At 37.3% G+C, this 19,422-nt stretch overlaps 1 protein-coding gene and 1 long non-coding RNA gene across 2 annotated transcripts; one reads left to right on the top strand and one right to left on the bottom strand.

The window, feature by feature from the left end:
* The first annotated feature begins 692 nt into the window (after positions 1-692).
* On the top strand, positions 693-4,596 carry LOC130052925 (uncharacterized). The gene is made up of 3 exons (XR_008801308.1): positions 693-830; positions 3,489-3,587; positions 3,994-4,596. It is a non-coding gene; the product is annotated as an uncharacterized LOC130052925 (long non-coding RNA).
* On the bottom strand, positions 3,841-10,051 carry LOC130052921 (poly [ADP-ribose] polymerase tankyrase-2-like). Its single transcript, XM_056159161.1, has 3 exons — positions 9,933-10,051; positions 6,091-6,192; positions 3,841-5,766 (listed from the first exon to the last, which is right to left on the bottom strand). Exon 3 carries the CDS (start codon positions 5,757-5,759, stop codon positions 4,746-4,748), a length of 1,014 nt encoding a protein of 337 aa, XP_056015136.1. The 5' UTR covers positions 5,760-5,766; positions 6,091-6,192; positions 9,933-10,051; the 3' UTR covers positions 3,841-4,745.
* Between the last annotated feature and the right edge of the window lie 9,371 nt (positions 10,052-19,422).

Here is a 19,422-nt window from a genome sequence, read left to right on the forward strand (position 1 = left end):
CACCTGATCGTCACACACGTGTCTCTGTAGACTTATCGCGGTGCCCTCGACACACATGTCTCTGTAGACTAGGTACGGTGTCCTCGACACACGTTTCTCTGTAGACTTGTGGCGGTGCTCTCGCTGCAGAATTGTCGTGGTGTCTTCGCCACACGTTTCCCGGCGGACTTCGCACGACGCCTTCCCACACATTTCTCTGTGGACTTGGTGCGTTACCTCGACACACGATGTTCTCTGCAGACTTGGCCCCACGCCCTCGCAACCCGGGGCGCAGGAATCTTGTCTGAGTGAAGCATTCCGAATAACGACTACTTTCCCGCCACGACAGAGCTGAGGTGTTCACGATTGGAAGTCCCATTTACATCTGGCACCGCATTATATTCATTTATCTCTGTCCCTCCTTATGAGGATACATAACTGGATAAAAAATTATTTGCAAATTGATGCTGGTCTACAAGATACAGTAGGCACAACAGTTACATGTAAGGAGGGCTAGAATAGTGGTGGACATTATTCATTGTTGATATAGGTAAATAGCATGGTCAAACAATGATGGAGCGACACCAATCTTAAACACCGAGAAAGAGTCTTAAAAGTATTGAACCATGATAATCACAACCAATAATCAATTAATTAATTAACTCTGAATTCACGGACCATATGCTTTGTTACGATTGATGTTGATATGACTATTCTTTTTATGTTGTATATTTAGTTGTGCGTGTTGCAACCACCATGATCAATTTTGATAGATTGGGGTATATATGTACATTCCGCTGCTCCTGGAGATACTCATGTGTAGATGAACACGGAAAACTCAACCACGCCGGGTACACGATTCATATAAAACACAGTACATCAATCATGCTTTCGTATTTACCGGCCCCTACCCACCCATCCTGTAAACAAAAACCCACTACGGGGTCAATGATTGTTTTTGCGTAAAAGATTCGTTTTGATATACATATCTACTTAGACAGTCAACTTACTTTGTAAATCTCCAAAAGGCAGGAAACACAAAACTCCAAACACCCCCACAGAAATCATCAACATCTTCTCCATAGCTGATACTGAGTACTAATTGTCCGTCCCCCTCTAGGTCCAGCCTGGTACTGTGTAAAGTTAGTGACCCTAGTGGTTTTTGGTCTCTGGTTAAAATGCGATCGTTATCTAATCCCCGGAATCAACAGTTAACCCCAGGTGACCTTTATTGGCTTATCTTGGGTCTACTAGGTGGCCTAAGTTACATTTGTTCCTGACTTCCATGTGACAGATACTGAGTATACGTAGACATGTACGTCGGTAAGATAGGGGGATTTCCAACCAATCGCTGTCTGAATGGTTCACCTAGTGTAGGAGTTTGTTTAATTGTGCTCCCTGATGACGGGGATCAGGGGAGGTAAGTAGAACAATTACAGACGTTCCGGAACAGAATCGAACTCAGATCCCTCCGATCAATTACCCGTCGAAGTTCTTCAATGTCATACAACCCTAATCTTCATTACTGCATACACTACTGTACCACCTCCGTATCCACCCGTGACGTCATTCTATTGTTTAAGCGCTCCATTATTATTAAGGAATGGAGAGTTTCAGACAATTACCTAGCTACAGAACTGTATAGCTTTCTGAAAAAATAGTGTGACGTCACAATATTTTGTCAGAGAGCTACAGTTCTACAGCTGACGATTACCCTGTACGTAGTGATGTTCTGCTGAGTTAAGTATTATTATTTTTTAATGAACAAGCTCCTCTAATCCCCCTTTGTCACTATGGAGCTTTATGTTTAAACCAAGGTAGCTAATAAGTTTCAAAATAAAACCAAAAGGCTAAGATGGGAATCAAACTCTACACCTTTCACATGAGCTCTATCCACTGAGCCACTGATGACAATGACGACCTTGGAAAAATTAAACAATATAATATAATTATGTTTTATATGACAAAACTCTATACTAGTATTATATATAATTCTGATATGTAATAGTATTTTCATAATTTATTGAAAGAATTTCCTAATATGGTTTACAATTATAGTTAGATTTAAATTGGGTGTGGACTTAAGTAGGTCAATGTCCTCGTTCCTGTCCATTCATTAAAAGCAATGGATCTCGACCTCGGCCCCTTCGGACATTAACGTGCACCTAAGGATACGGTGTAGTTTGTTTATTTACATATTAGGCATGTTATAAAGTACTATAATACAACTCCAAACTCATGTAAAGTTGTGGGTATTTATGGTATATTTAGACCCGAGTTACTCTTCAAAAAATATTCTTACAATGGGAAAAAATTCAATTCCAAGTGTGGCTGTGCTCTACTCCACTTTATTTCAATCCTATCCAATCGCATGCGGCGGTTACCACGACAAAACATACATGATAGGCACTCATGATATATCGTACATGGTTACACATGTATATAGGATTATCAATTTTAGCAACTGACATACTAACTAAATGTCAGTAAAGTTTCAACACTACAATTACAGATTCGCTATACACTCCAGCCTCTCTGTCCGACACGTTTCCAAAAAAAAAAAAAATCACAAAATAAAAAACAAAAAACAAAACAAAAAAAAAAACAAAAAAAAAAAAATCACAAAAAAAAAAATCACAAAATAAAAAATCACACCCCCCCCCCCGTTTAATCATGTAACATCTAAGTAAACATCTAGCATTGCTAATTAAGAAATAATGCTAGTATTTGCATGGTTAATTTCTACGAGACACTGCTACTTGTGATATGTGTGGTCACCCTACTGAAAATGCTTATAATTTTTTTCTTTGAGGTCTTCAGTTCTCAGTACAAAGCATTACTCTTTTAAAGTCAATAAATGCAATGCAGCTGCAAGTTCCCATATCATTAAAGTTATTGCTGAGTGGTAATGAGATTCTTGAGTTCAAAGACAACATAAAGATTTTTTAATATGTTCAGAAGTACATTCTGGAAAGCAAAGCTGCAAAAGATTTTGAAAATTGCATTTTAAAATACATGCGAGTCTTTCATGCATGCCTGATTATATCCTGTTGAGTCGGTACCCTCAATTGTTTTCTCTCTTGCTTTTTTGTACGTATTTGTTTTTCTTTCATTATTTTTATTTCATTTGATCTTTTTTTCTTTTAAATGTCCCTCTTAATCCCAATAACCACCCCTTATTTCTTTTTGTTAGTTTATTATACATATCAAGTAATCATACGCCTTATATTATCATTAGGCCCCTATATACTTTGAATGATATGCATTATGTATTGAAATATTATCATCAATCATCACGTGTATTGTGATTCCTCATGTACATCATTATGTGGACTTTACCTTGTATCTTTAAGGCTTAATTGGCTCTGCCTTTTACCTAATCCTTATCATGTTATACATAATAAAATACTGTTAAATCTCTTCCTGGTATTGTCCATGTGAAGACCTGACCACCCATATGTACGAACATTACACTGTAAATTTGACAAAATCCCCAATTTTTACCCAAGGGTCCATTAACATATCGGTCCAGCGGTCCTGGAGACGATAAACAGAATAATCTGCAGTTAGAAGAATTCATGCAAAGTGTCAGCTCCAGCCGGTCATCTGTAAGTGTTTCATGAAAACCAAACATTATACAGTAGTAATTTTCATGTTGCAATCGATAATGTCTTGGACACTTCATTTTATCTGCACAATAAGAACTTCTTGATGATTGGTGGCATTGTTAATTTGTGCGATTTCTGGAACTCGTTTACATAAAACAAACTTAACACAACAAATATATATATATATATATATATATATATATATATATATATATATATATATATATAATAAAAATGAACGCAAAAACCAAAATTGAAGGAAGCTCAATGAATATAAAAACAAACAAAAATTATAAATTTTAACGATTTAACGATAAATTAAAAATGTACACAATAATATTGAAAATGAAGATAAAGCTGAACACACATGGATGTAATTCACACAATAAATATTCATGAACTCCAGGTGATGACAAAAAGACTTGCGATGGATGGATCTCACAAAAGGAAACGCAGTATCTGGTGAGACAAACATTTCTATAGACGAGATAAAGGACCGGGTGGAACGGTGCTAATAATTCATGTCCCAGCACTACATGTATAATCCTAATCTGTAATGACTCTTCCCGTACACAAGAGACAAAATATAGTATTCCCAATGAAATTTCAGGGTCAAAAGGTCATTACATTGTATGTCAAGGTCAAACTTATTCGTCATATTTCACATAGCATCTTGTCATAAACAATAATTGCCTACAGCACTGACAACATCTTTACTTGTCTGTAAAAAAGCAACATGTACATGTTTTGTTTTCTTTAAACCGTCAGGGATATAACATGGGTCAAATGATGAACTTCAACGGGAAACAATATATATCCCAAATAAAGGGGATGTACTTGACTGTTCATCATGTTGTTAGTACTTGTGGCCACTACAGGCGTTACTTTAGATATACTAAGGTACTCATCGTGTTGTTAGTACTTGTGACCACTGCAGGTGTTACTTTAGATGTATTGAACATGCGATGCTTAATACCATCCCCAATATGCATTAAATGTTATTCTAGATCTAGGGTGTTGTTCTTAAATTAGTGTGAAAAGTGTACAGTGTTATCTATCACCTAGCAGGCTAACACGTACAAAATGAAGAACAGATCAACCAAGAAGTTTTGATGTTTGCTCGGTCAGGTCTGAATGTTAGATAGTGCGGCCATGACGTCATATTAAATGTCCAAGAAGTATGTATTCTCTGATAAGTTTCGGAAGAGGCAATTGTTCAACTTTCTGTACTAAGTGAACAGTGCTTGCTGCACTCACCAATGTTTTTCTTATCAGTAAGCAACATAACGATCGCAGAGGCCGAGGTGACTCGGAACAAAAGGTCAACAGATGATACAAATCAGGGTTCGCAATGAGATTCACAAACTTCTCCTCTCTGCATCGTCTCAGAAGGTGAATATTCACTTCGGCGCCGGAATCTAGGAGCATGTAGGCAATGTTGTAACTATCTGTGAACTGAAGTGATGTAGATAAAGGGGTGTGGCCATTTTTACCCACGTGATTTGGATCAGCGCCATTCAACAGCAACAATTTTGCCGTTGGTTCTGAGCCTGCGCGACATGCCAAGAGAAGTGACGTCCAACCCCGAATTTGCACGGCATCCACTTCCGCCCCGCTACGAATTAGCAGAGAGGCTATTTTGTGGTTTCCGTGCATAGCTGCAATGTGAAGTGGTCGTAACTTAGCACTGTCTGGGATATTCACTGAAGTTTTTGAATTGTTTCCGCTAAGCAAAATTTTCACCATTTCATAATTATCTAGATCTGTAGCATGCCACAGAGCAGTGCAGCCGCGATCGTCATGGTTACTCACGTCATATCCGCCTTTCACCAATGTTTTAATGGTAACAATATCCCCATGAACAATAGCTGGAAACATTGGTGTCAATTTCAGTTTGTCGCTTTTTCTGTACTCGCGTAGAAAATACGCATAGTTCCGCACATCAACAATGTATTTTAGGTTTGCATTACATTTACTGTCTATGAGTAGTGACGCAATATCCGGTTGTTTCACTTCGAGAGCGACCTCTAGAAGGGTTTTACCGAGGCGATCTTCACGGTCAGTACTTCTGAATGCGTGGTTAATATCTAAACCACGACGAAGATAATCTTTAAAGGCTGTGGTATCGCCACGAGAAATTACATCGAACAAACCATCCTCCATGTAGTCCATGGCGAAGCTTAATGAAAAAATAATCGATATATCATACAATATGCACTACGAAGGTATACGATTCTAAATTGTACTATACGATAATGGTATAGCAATGTTAATGCAAGCAAATATGGAATTATGGAAACTCATCATTATCTCACTGTCGCGGTTGGTTCATGTACAATTAGCAAAATGTCTAAACCCCCCGTCTGACGGTGGCACTACCTGTGGTGTTCCTATTTGATGGAATATTTTTGAATTCTAACTATGAACACATTTTCAAAGCGATATGTACTGATATCATATTAATCATCGCTGTAGGTAAGTCATAACGATTAAATGTACTCACGACTCGATGTCTACAATCAGCTGGTCTCTCTGTTTTTCTCAGCCTCAGCTGTGTAAACAGTTTCTTATTGATCCACTCCCGCGACCAAGACAGATAAACTGACTGTAAAGAATTAAACAAGACAGGTAAACTGACTGTAAATAATTAAACCAGACAGGTAAACTGACTGTAAAGAATTAAACAGGACAGGTAAACTGACTGTAAAGAATTAAACAGGACAGGTAAACTGACTGTAAAGAATTAAACAGGACAGGTAAACTGACTGTAAAGAATTAAACAGGACAGGTAAACTGACTGTAAAGAATTAAACAGGACAGGTAAACTGACTGTAAAGAATTAAACCAGACAGGTAAACTGACTGTAAAGATTTAAACAAGACAGGTAAACTTACTGTAAAGAATTAAACAGGACAGATAAACTGACTGTAAAGAATTAAACAGGACAGGTAAACTTACTGTAAAGAATTAAACAGGACAGGTAAACTTACTGTAAAGAATTAAACAAGATAGGTAAACTGACTGTAAAGAATTAAACAGGACAGGCAAACTGACTGTAAATAATTAAACAAGACAGGTAAACTTACTATAAAGAATGCAACACGATGGGATGAGAATTATTACATGATTATTTCCCCTTTAACATTGTATTTCCTTCTCATAATTTCCCCTTTTTTTCACCCACAACACTTCATTCTTGTTCGTATTAAATTGTATGTTTTAACATCAAACTCATCTCATTTGTATCTAATTAGCCATGTTGTATACGGTAGAAGGACTTAATTCATAATTAATTTGTATACTGTTGAAGGATTTCATTCATAATTAATTTGCGCTCGCTTTCGTTCTGCATTGGTGATATTGTTCTGAACATAAAGAGCTTCGCACACCTAGGCCTCATCAATTTTTAAAATTCGATAATGTTGGAAGTAAAATTTAAGTGTATGCGGGTGGGAAGGGTATCATTCTGTAAAATAGGACAGGTAGTCGGAAAACGTCATAGACCCGCAGAGGACACAGAGTAACCCCAATTTGGGACCTATCGGACGAACCCCCAGGGTTTTAGCATATAATGCATTGCGTGTATTAGCTGGCTAAAATATTATACACTCTACCGTGTCTTGCAGTGATTCACAAAAGAAAACTGCGTGCGTGACTCCTGGAGATCAGGGGACGAAGCCCCGAAAGCTCTTAGATCTCTATAGAGTACTTGGTGCTTGTTCGTCTGTTCTTATTTCATTATCATGAGAGAGAGAGTGGTTTTTTGCTGAATTTCTTTCATGAACACTTTGAATCGATCATATTCCTGAATGTACCCAGTGTGTAGCTTGATAGGAGTGTTACAGCTGCTATTTATTGCGTGTTTATCGGTCCGCCTCATTACATGTAAAGGTTCCATCACTACCTCGTTATTTCAAAGACAAGAAAAATATCTAAAGATGCTAACCGTATTCTCACTCTACACAATTTCTGTAGCACCTAGCAAAGTAGTGACAGACAAAGAATGGAATAGCCGGGGTTTCCCCTGATTTATTTGGTAGGTCGGCCGTGTTTGTGTGAATCATTCCATCCTTATCTAGTTATCCAGGCCGGGGGGGGGGGATCATTCCATCCTTATCCAGTTATCCAGACCGGGGGGGGGGGATCATTCCATCCTTATCCAGTTATCCAGGCCGGGGGTGGGGTGGATCATTCCATCCTTATCCAGGCCGGGGGTGGGGTGGATCATTCCATCCTTATCCAGGCCGGGGGTGGGGTGGATCATTCCATCCTTATCCAGGCCGGGGGTGGGGTGGATCATTCCATCCTTATCCAGTTATCCAGACCGGGGGTGGGGTGGATCATTCCATCCTTATCCAGTTATCCAGGCCGGGGGTGGGGTGGATCATTCCATCCTTATCCAGGCCGGGGGTGGGGTGGATCATTCCATCCTTATCCAGGCCGGGGGTGGGGTGGATCATTCCATCCTTATCCAGGCCGGGGGTGGGGTGGATCATTCCATCCTTATCCAGTTATCCAGACCGGGGGTGGGGTGGATCATTCCATCCTTATCCAGTTATCCAGACCGGGGTGGTGGTGGTGGATCATTCCATCCTTATCCAGTTATCCAGACCGGGGGGGGGGGATCATCCCAACCTTATCCAGACTGGATGCCCAGAAAGCTATTGAAAGTTGCTTCAGCAAATATAGTTGATATTTGTTCTTTAGCTTTATGAAGAATTTCGCGAAAAGCCGACATTTACTAAATTGTACATAAATATCGGATTCTCGCGAGTTTTCGATTATTTATCATTCAATTGAAGCTGACAAATGGGGATACTATTTTCCCACTCCTTTTGGCTTCTAGAAGCATAGGTATATCTCCGTAACATATGAACAGCGTGCTTCGATTATTTATGTGCAACATCGAAAACCTTTACCTCGAAAAGGTAAAAATTAGAGAGTACATATCGGGAGCTCCTGCAAAAGAAACAGCTTTGGCTGTAGACTTTGTCAGGTATAATTGTCACATGCCTCGTGTCCCGGGGAGTGACCTTCATTCTTGCAGACTTTTCATGAGTTGGTTGCGGCAGTCCTGCCTATCGTGGGTTGTCTCTCGGCAGTCCTGCCTATCGTGGGTTGTCTCTCGGCAGTCCTGCCTATCGTGGGTTGTCTCTCGGCAATTGGTGCATTGTGAAGTAGGCTTACTTGAAGGTTGACAGCTAGTAGTGGTATATGACACACTGCAAACCGACGCATTTAACATGACAGAAATTCGTCCCCCTCGTCATTTTTTTTTTGGTTTCAGGATGTCGTATATGTTATACTTTGAATCACTGGTGATATTCAGGTAAAATGGATCAAGCAATTTCATGATTTCATCATCGTGTACAGACAGCGGAACCCCTATCTTTCACACTGATTTTGGTGCCTGATCTGTGGGACTCTCCAGGTTTGATTAAATATTCCTGTGGAAAGGGGTCGATGTAAAAAAAAAAAACAAAAAAAAAAACCAACAAAAAAACGCCTCCTGATTTAAAAAAATTCTCCAACGTTTACTGTCTTATGAAAACTATAATGTTGATAAATCTGTAAATCGTTTTCTGCACTAAAAGTCTTCATGATTAATGGTATTATGTAATTTAAAAATTGTTGGTTATTTAAGGTCTTGCAAATACATTTATAGTGATTCATATGAATTTGTAACAGAGACAGTACATGATGCGTATGATAAGGTTTGATTAACCAGAGAGACCTAGTAGATAGGCTAGAATACTAGTTACACATTAACTACAGACAGAGAGAGAGAGAGAGAGAGAGAGAGAGAGGTCTCAACTCTTCTGGAGAGAGAGTATGCATATTTTTTTCTTTGGTTTTATCTTTACATTTTATTTATTCATTTCACTACAGAGGTATATAAAACATCATCTAAACGTTAATGATACTCTTCCTTGTAGAAGGAAGCAAGGCCTAGCTAAACTATATGTCACGGAGTTTTATTGATGACAATCATTTGCGAGCATGCACTCTCTTGCACCAGAAAGTGACGTAAGCACTGCACGTAAAAGAGGTGACATTTTGTCTCTTGCCAAAGATCGTATCAATGTTGAACCGATCAAACTATTCAAAGCGGTGTCATGGGTTGACTTATGTACACGTAATATATATATATATATATATATATATATATATATATATATATATTATGTACATACACAGGAACTATCGAACTGTATAGATCTGATATATGCCTATATATACATATATAATTTTAGATATGTATGGTGCATGCATATTGATCTATTCTATACGCACGAAATGAACGTGTATGTACATCATGCATAAATAAATTTGTAATATTCAAACCTGCTGTCGTTGTCGTGGGCATTTTACGTATATATCCGTTGATGTCCCCAAAGTTGGCCGGAACTTTCGCGGAAAGCGTCATTGTCAACGAACAAGTGCCCGTCCGCGTTTATTCAGACAATAATAATTTCCACTATATACAAAACGTTTTAGTGATTAAGTTTCAGTTTTACAACTCATATTGTACATAACGAAATATTGTTAAACTCCAATATATTGATAGTAAATAGATATTGGAACAGAACATGTAGAGTAATATTAGTATGAAATTTTAATTTAGTATCATTGAACCATTCGCATACTTAATAATATCGCCTTTCCAATGACCGCAAACTACAAATATTACAAAACGAAAATCGTAGTTGTTAAATTTGGCGGGAAAAGAAAGAAAGCAAGCTCGAGTTTTCTCAGTTGTAAACGCTGGCACAGAAGTTGGTGTTTCCCGCTGTTTGGAGCCGCTCGGTGGTTTCTTATTTTATTAGGCATTCTATACTTGAGAAAGATCTGCGTGTTTTGAAGTTACTTGATAAAATGCCGCCCAAACGAAAGGTATTTCAATCCATCATGGTAGACGCAAATAATTTTTTTGTTTGAATGACAAAGGATTTGTTTTTGTTAGAATCCATGATGTACATGCCCATTTCTGTCACTGTATACATGGTAAATAAATATTTTGTGTTTTTTATCCACACATGTACAACTGTAAAGTAAATGGTGTTAGAATATTGCGTGAATTGTTGCATTTTCTATTTACATCTAGGCAAAGAAAGCCAGTGGAAAGGTAAGATTGAGATATTTACTATTTCCACCTGAGATACATACATCAAGCTTAACTACAGAAAAGAATGATTAAAGGGGAAGGCAACCTCAATTTTGTTTGCAGGATAAATGATAGGATTAATCATATGATACAATTTGTCATGCTGTACTGTTGATATAAGGCCCACATAAGTTTCAGTACTAATTTGAAAATGTTAGAAATTGAAATCCCCGCTGTCAATAGAGGCTGCCATGGTGTGGAACTCTTTTGTATTCAAGACCACTGGTTTTGATGAGATTCTAAGATCACGAGAGATGTGCATGTGGTAGAATTTACGAATGAATAGGTTGATGTCTTCTTGTCAACTTTAATTAAAGATAATTAGACTAATGGGAAAGCTAAATCTGAACAAAGGTTTTTTTTCTTTGAAATTCCTGACCCAACCAAGTCATCTGGAAAAAAAATAGACTATGTAAACTGTGGATACATCATTTGCGTAATGACAAGTTGAGGTTTGAGACATCTATATGAAGAAACGTTTACCATCTGCCTGGTCTGTGACAAGTTGGAGTTTGAAACATTTATTAAATTATATGAAGAAATGTGTACCATCTGCCTGGTCTGCGACTCCGACTGAATCAGTCTATGCGAAAGACGTCGGACCTGACCGATGTGCAGTGCCTCAGGTCCGATGCATCATTTTTAACACCAGACCGGAATGTCCGATGTCTCAGAGTTCGATTTTGAGCTTTACTATTTTGATGCGGAGTCATTTAAATGTTTGTTATAAGTAAAAAATAGCACACAAATCCAAAAACGTAAATGAATGTGATTAAAACCACATGGACTGTCTAAAGTATTATACTGGAGGGATCCCTAGTATAGTAGTATTACTAGTATAATAAATAAGATTCCCTTGGTTTTGCAGTTTCACATGTTTCAGTACACTAGTGATTTTTTTTAAAGCGAATACAGGACTCATGGTTTTATAAGCAGCACGATCACGAGTCCTATGACTTTTTTGATAATCGTCGACGCGGTGAGAAATGCACGTCACTACAACCCGACCTCAATATGACAATAAATTTAGATATGACATTCTCATGATTCTGATAAAAATAACTACCGGAAGACTTGGTAAAACATAGATTCCGATATTTTTTGTAGATAAATGAATCACAAAAACATCATACTTGGAATTATTCAATTTAATCACCCCTATAGGTGAACAGGACTCGTGGCACATGTCGATATGCGATGTCCGATCTCTAAAGCATTTGTTTGACTCCGAGTTTCTTAAACAAGAGGCCCATGGGCCACATCGCTCACCTGAGTCACTTTGGCCCATATCTGAAGACTTTCCATATATATTTGCATGTAAAACCTTAGTCCCTATTATGGTCCAAACTACCCTTTGCAAACTTGAATCTACACTATGTCAGAAAGCTTTCATGTAAATTTCTTTGGCCCAATGGTTCTTGAGAAGAAGATTTTTAAAGCTTTTTCCTATATTTGTATGTAAAACTTTGACCCCCCCCCCACTTGTGGCCCCATCCTACCCCCGGGGGTCATGATTTGTACAAACTTGAATCTGCACTATGTCAGAAAGTTTTCTTGTAAATATCAGATTTTCTGACTCAGTGGTTATTGAGAAAAAGATTTTAACTATATATTTGTATGTATAACTTTGATCCCCCTTGTGGTCCCATTCGACCCCCGGGGGCCATGATTTGAACAAACTTGAATCTGTGCTATTTCAGAAAGTTTTCATGTAAAAATCAGCTTTTCTGGCTCAGTGGTTCTTGAGAAGAAGATTTTAACTATATATTTGTATGTAAAACTTTGATCCCCTATTGTGGCCCCCATCCACCCCCCCCCACCCCCCCGGAGCCCATGATTTGAACAAACTTGTTGAATCTGCATTATGTCAGGAAGCTTTCATGTATACCTCAGCTTTTCTGGCTTAGTGGTTCTTGAGAAGAAGATTTTAAAAGTTTTTCCCTATATATTTGTATGTAAAACTTTGACCCCCCCCCCTTGTGGCCCCCATCCTACCCCCGGGGGCCATGATTTGAACAAACTTGAATCTGCACTATGTCAGAAAGTTTTCATGTAAAAATCAGCTTTTCTGGCTCTGTGGTTCTTAAAAAGAAGATTTTTAAAGATTTTTCCTTTATATTTGTATGTAAAACTTTGATCCCCTATTGTGGCCCCATCCAACCCCCGAAGCCCATGATTTCATGCTGTGCTGAATTTTTTTTATTATTATGGATCCATTGAAAATAATAAAGTTGTTATTTTGCTGTTTTCAAATTACCTTCTACACCATGAATAGTGACCCCCATAATTGTTTTAACTACCACTTTCTTGTACATTATCTAATCAAAGCATTATTATTAGTATTAAATAAATTCAAATTGTGTAATTCTCTTAATGCATTACATGTAATTCAAGTAATTTTTTTTTTCGGATGTCATTCTGAAGAGCGACCCCAGACACCGACGATCATAATTAATTCAAAATAATTATTTTCCCCATTTTTTCTCTCCTGAATTCTGAAACTGCACTTAAATTAGCTATTTCAAATCAAACCGCCACCCATTTGCACCTTGTGCAACTTTTACAGACCATACCCTAGTCAGTTCTGACAAAATATGAAACGGTCATTCTGAAGAGCGACCCCAGACACCGACGCTCATAATTAATTCAAAATAATTATTTTCCCCATTTTTTCTCTCCTGAATTCTGAAACTACACTTAAATTAGCTATTTCAAATCAAACCGCCACCCATTTGCACCTTGTGCAACTTTTACAGACCATACCCTAGTCAGTTCTGACAAAATATGAAACGGTCATTCTGAAGAGCGACCCCAGACACCGACGCTCATAATTAATTCAAAATAATTATTTTCCCCATTTTTTCTCTCCTGAATTCTGAAACTACACTTAAATTAGCTATTTCAAATCAAACCGCCACCCATTTGCACCTTGTGCAACTTTTACAGACCATACCCTAGTCAGTTCTGACAAAATATGAAACGGTCATTCTGAAGAGCGACCCCAGACACCGACGCTCATAATTAATTCAAAATAATTATTTTCCCCATTTTTTCTCTCCTGAATTCTGAAACTACACTTAAATTAGCTATTTCAAATCAAACCGCCACCCATTTGCACCTTGTGCAACTTTTACAGACCATACCCTAGTCAGTTCTGATAAAATATGAAACGGTCATTCTGAAGAGCGACCTCAAACACCGACGCTCATAATTAATTCAACATAATTATTTTCCCCATTTTTTCTCTCCCGAATTCTGAAACTACACTTAAATTAGCTATTTCAAATCAAACCGCCACCCATTTGCACCTTGTGCAACTTTTACAGACCATACCCTAGTCAGTTCTGACAAAATATGAAGCATGTTTTATTACAATATTTTAAAAAGAAGTTATAGTTTCATACAAATCTCTTGGTAGAAAGTTACATACACTTTCTCTTAATGAAAATATGAAATAAAATTAATCATTGACCTCACACATTTTTAGAAAATTAGATTTTTCTTATTTATACAAAGGGCAGACAACTCTTCTAAAAAGTCTTAAGTGCAAAAATGTCAGCTTCGAATCATTCACCAGTCATGTGAATTTCATCTGCTTCACTTTCATCATTATTTGACAATAAACATTTATGTTGATCTAAATCCTTCAAAATTGTTCATTATCCTTTCATTATACATGGCATACCTTAATTCAAAATATAAAGAAGTCTACATATCTATGCAGTTGCGGATTTAGAGGGGGTGGGGGTGAGTCCCCTCCCCTAGGTCTTCTTATTTCTGTCTAGAATCTGTCCCACGAGAACAGTTCCAACTCCGCTGTCTTCTAGGACCTGCACCAGTTGTAGGACGTTTTCAGCCACCTTCCTAGGTTGTCCGTCAACGCTAATGTCGTTTCCACCGAGATGAATGAAAACTCGATCAGGGGAATACTGAAGCAGGTTTTGCAGGCAGGTTTGATTTGGCTCCTTTGCTGTCATGCCACCAACTCCAAAATATTTTATTCTCGGGTCTGCTTCGGTAGATCTTCCGAGACGCGAGACAAAAGACGATCCAAAGACAGCAGCTTTCATGATGATATTAAACAACTGGACGTCGATACCGTGGCTTTTGTACATACTCGTGAAGCCAGTCCTATCATATTATTGGCTGACTGCAAAGAATGAGATTCACTCAAAGTACTGCTCATTTTTACGTAGTTCCTTGTCATGAATTTGATATAAGAAAATTGTAATTTTATGATACATAAAAAATGATTCAAATAAATGTTCCCAATTAGAACCAGGATCATGAAAATATTTCAACTTTTAAAGTCATAATTAATATATACATTGTGCTGAAATTATGTACCTTTCAAACCATTTACAGCTTTACAAATTACAAAAAGACACGACCAATATGACCATGGGCAAAAAGTTACAATAAGAAATTTTATGAAAGTAGGACAAAATGTCACAGGACAAAAAGTCACAATTTTATAAGAAAATAAGACCAAGTCACAATTAGAATTTTATGATAGTAGAACAAAATGTCATAGGACAAAAAGTCACAGTTTATAAGAAAATAAAAAACTATTGATTTTTTATATATATTTGAAAACATATCTGTTCTTTTTGTAAAGTTTAAGAAATTATATATGCAAACTTTATATTTTCTATGAGATTTTGATAATAATTATAAAATTGTTATTCCTTTTATCATATTTATTGTAAAATATAATTTTGATTTTTAAAAAGAGAGATTTCTTATTTCGATGAAATAAGCTTGATGATCATTTGGTTTAGTATACTACATATTACATGTAATGATTGTCAAAACAAAATCTGATGACAGAATTATGGTTGGCTTCCTTTCACTCCAGATCATTGTCAAAACAAGAAGTAAGTGAACTATCATATAATAATTGATATATAAACAAGTTAATGATTTTTCCTTTCTTATTATCTGATAATGAACATTTAATAATGGACTGAAGGTGCTAAATGTGGCAAAACAAACATCAATAATGATGACATGTATTCCTTTGTACCTCCTATCCACTGTAAGAAATGTCTGGTGTCTGAACAACAGCTTTAGTGAGCATTTGGGTACCACCTGTTATTATTATCTTAAAAGAATATATGGGGTCTCATTTGCTAAGTCATTTTTGTGACTTTTCTACATATTTTGTGACTTTCTGTCCAGTGACGTTTATCCTGTGACTTTTTGTCCGTATACCAAACATGAATCCTATTCAAGTTGACTAATTTCGTGAAACTGAAACGTGTCCTTTGTAATCAATTATAGTTGGGGCATAAGTGAACAGATATACGTTGACCTTGAAAATAAATAAATAGATATTAAGTAAATAAAGACGAAAAAAGCCGCCAGACGTTAGTTTTGTTGTCTTATGGTTTTTATTGGGAATAAGAAGGATGGCACGATCCCTCATGTCTGCTGGTTCCTATACACGATCCTGCTATATGTACATGTATATAGAGTCTAGTTGGTTAAATTTTAACACAAAAAGAATTATCTCGTAATAGGAAAGTCTTCCACTTTTGTACAAAAACACCCAAAGTAAACCTTCAAGTTGTATACAGTAGATGTGTGGTTGTTCGCATATCGGAGATAATTTGAATTCAGATAATCAGAAAATATATTTGAAATAAAAGAGGATGAGAGAAGAAACATACTATGCAAAATAGATAAATAAATAATAAAACAATGTTGAATATGTGCCTACGTATTGTTCGTAAATTGGGCGAGTGGTATTTGTACTTATGATTACGAAGGTTGGTCACGGTAGAATAACCTGGTGTTATTTTATTTACAGGTAATTGTTTACACCTGCACGTTAATCCAAGTTTAAGGCGTCTAGCTGTGCCTTGTTCACACCTGTTATCATGTGATTAAAATATAAAAGATGACTTAGGAATTGTTATGGAGATAACACTATTGTAAATATGCTTTGAAAAAACAGCAGAGTTCTTGAAAAGTGTCGGTAATGTCGGATTATCCGATAAAAGTAGTAAATGTCCGACACGAGTTACTTAATTGTCGGTCCTGATGGCCGATATTAGATCGGGATCGAAGTCCATTTTTTACCGGGAAAAATGGCTGCCATGTGGCCCATAAATTTTCAAACCGATGCTAAATCAGGCAACACATTGAAACGTAAACGTGAGGAATCAATTGTGAGGAACTACGAGGAGAAAAGAAACTGATTGTGTCTCCGCCTGGCAATCTGGGAGACAATGGCTTTTGTTTGCAGCGTTTTTACCTACTGCTTGATGACACAATCTGCTCAAAGTCGAAACTGAAGACCAACTACACTCGGGCTTAAGTGAGAGAAAAAGTAGTTACAACGATTGCAGAGGAAGATGAGAAAGAAGTTGAAAGGAATATACAGGATAGAGAGAAAAATGGAGGATGAGAGAAATAGAGCAAGAAAGTCACTCGGATAGTGAAAGTGAGGAAGATCCATTCAGAGTGTAAGGAAGATGAGAAAGGGTATGAAAAGATAATTTATAAACTTATAGCTGAGATGGAGATTGAATACAATTACACATGTAGTTGATTTTAAATAAAATATCAGAAAACCTCAAAAGCGATGCATTTTTATCTGGACTGACAAAATTTTGTTTGGGCTGACACTATTTCTAACAGTGTCAGACCAAATGTCTGACACTTCAAAAGAAATTTCAAGAACTCTGAAACAGCCATTGTTTTCAAGTTGTTTATTCGTTATTAGATATCTTAGACATAATTCAGAAATCTTATGCATTAAAATATCAATTTTGGAGTTGGATAATACAAGTTAATTTGTATCTTTCAAGTTATGATGTGCATACGAAACAGAAAACTGAGAAGGGGGTTTATTATTACTATGGATTTAAAACCAGTAGGGCACCGCTTCGAGTTAAATACCACGCATGCGCAGAAGCCGGTGATCCGAGTCGTTCTTTTCCCTATATATTCTATTAAGAGCGACCCTGGTCACCAGCGACCTCCACCACGGTTACACCGGGTGCCATTCCATTTGTGTGCACACCGTTCTGTGTTATTAGTATAGTGGGTGTAGACGTGGAAACATTGGCGTGTTTTGAATTACTGTTACATGACTGACTGAACAACTTTTGTATCGATGAAGCAGAGTCAAAAATACATGCAATAAAGCTGCATCAAAATTCTCAGTACAATACATAACTCGAACGCGTAGAGGATCACTTAGTATTGTGACGTCACTATTCTTTGAAAAGGTACATAACGCCGAGGATTACGAGAGAGAGAGAGAGAGAGAGAGAGAGAGACAGACAGACAGACAGACAGACAGAGATATATTCTTTAATACATCATGTTTTTAAAAACGACATTCGGACATCTACTTTGTAATTACAGTCTTGTCAAGCATCATAATATTTTTCTTAAGGAGCACAAAGAATCTGTTCAAAACCAGTGGAGAGCATGCTTCTCTTTGACCAGGTACAATCTTCTAGAAAAATTATCAACGAAAACCCTCAATGAAAATGTCAACTGAACCCGAGATGTTTTTCGGTAGCTCTAATGCAGCATTGATATTAATTGACGATCGAGAGAAGATTCTTTGTGTAGCTCTACTGCAACATTGAGATACATGTACCAATTCACGATCGAGAGCAGATTCTATGTGTAGCTCTACTGCAACATTGAGATACATGTACCAATTGACGATCGAGAGAAGATTCTATGTGGAGCTTCACCGCAGTATTGATACTATTTGACGAGAGAAGATAATTTGTGGAGCTTTACTGCAGCATTGAGATACATGTACTAATTGTCGAGAGAAGATTATTTAAGTGACGCTGTTGCAGCATTGGCGCCGTTTGACGTGATAAGATTGTTTTGAATCTTTGTACATGTTACTTCAATTCAAAGCAGTAATAAATAAGAAATAAGTTTCATTTTTGAACATACACCAGGGGCGTAGCCAGGGTACTTTTGATGTGGACGCCCAAGTAGGCAGGGGGTTTGGGAGCCGCCTTAAGGCCCCAATGGGTCCAGGGAAAGCTGTGACTGGGCGAATTTAAAACGGAGCGAAACCGTCAACAAGTGCAGACGGGCGAAAATAACACGGGGTGAAATTAACCCTGTATATAGTGTATCAATTGGTAGAGATAGTGGAAGTCAACACATTGGAACTGTAAAGGTCAAATACAGAGCAGCGAAATACACGGAGATCCCAAAATAAAAATCTCCAAAGCAATCCAGGTTTTGTTATGAGAAGTTATTGAACTGCCCATGAAGGAAAGGATAGATGTAGCTTGATGAGCTCTGTATCTAATCTCGAATACCCAGGTCAGTGGCATATTAAGGGGGGGGGGGGCGCAGCCGGCGCCACCCACCCCCCCTAAAATTTTCAAATTTAAGGTAAATCGTGGTATCTTGTTTAGAAAAATGTACTAAACGATAAAAGAAGCAATAATTTCTACCACTCCAGGAGTAATAAATGACAAAATCTTTTGATTTCTTGAATTACTTTATTAGGAGAACTTAATTTTTCCCCGAAACCCTTAAAATTTGCGTCATTTTACTAATTTCACCTTATTAGAATTGATAGAAAATAGTACATGTACAAATGACTTAAATAGGAGACATATTGCAAGCCCTACAAAATCTGTATAAATTCCGGGGGCTTCGCCCCTTGGTCCTCCC

This window comes from Ostrea edulis, chromosome 3 (assembly GCF_947568905.1).
Source record: "Ostrea edulis chromosome 3, xbOstEdul1.1, whole genome shotgun sequence".
NCBI lineage: Eukaryota > Metazoa > Mollusca > Bivalvia > Ostreida > Ostreidae > Ostrea > Ostrea edulis.

Coding starts and splice junctions, on each gene's coding strand:
- LOC130052921 (XM_056159161.1), bottom strand. CDS start 5,759: ATGGACTACATGGAGGATGGTTTGTTCGATGTAATTTCTCGTGGCGAT.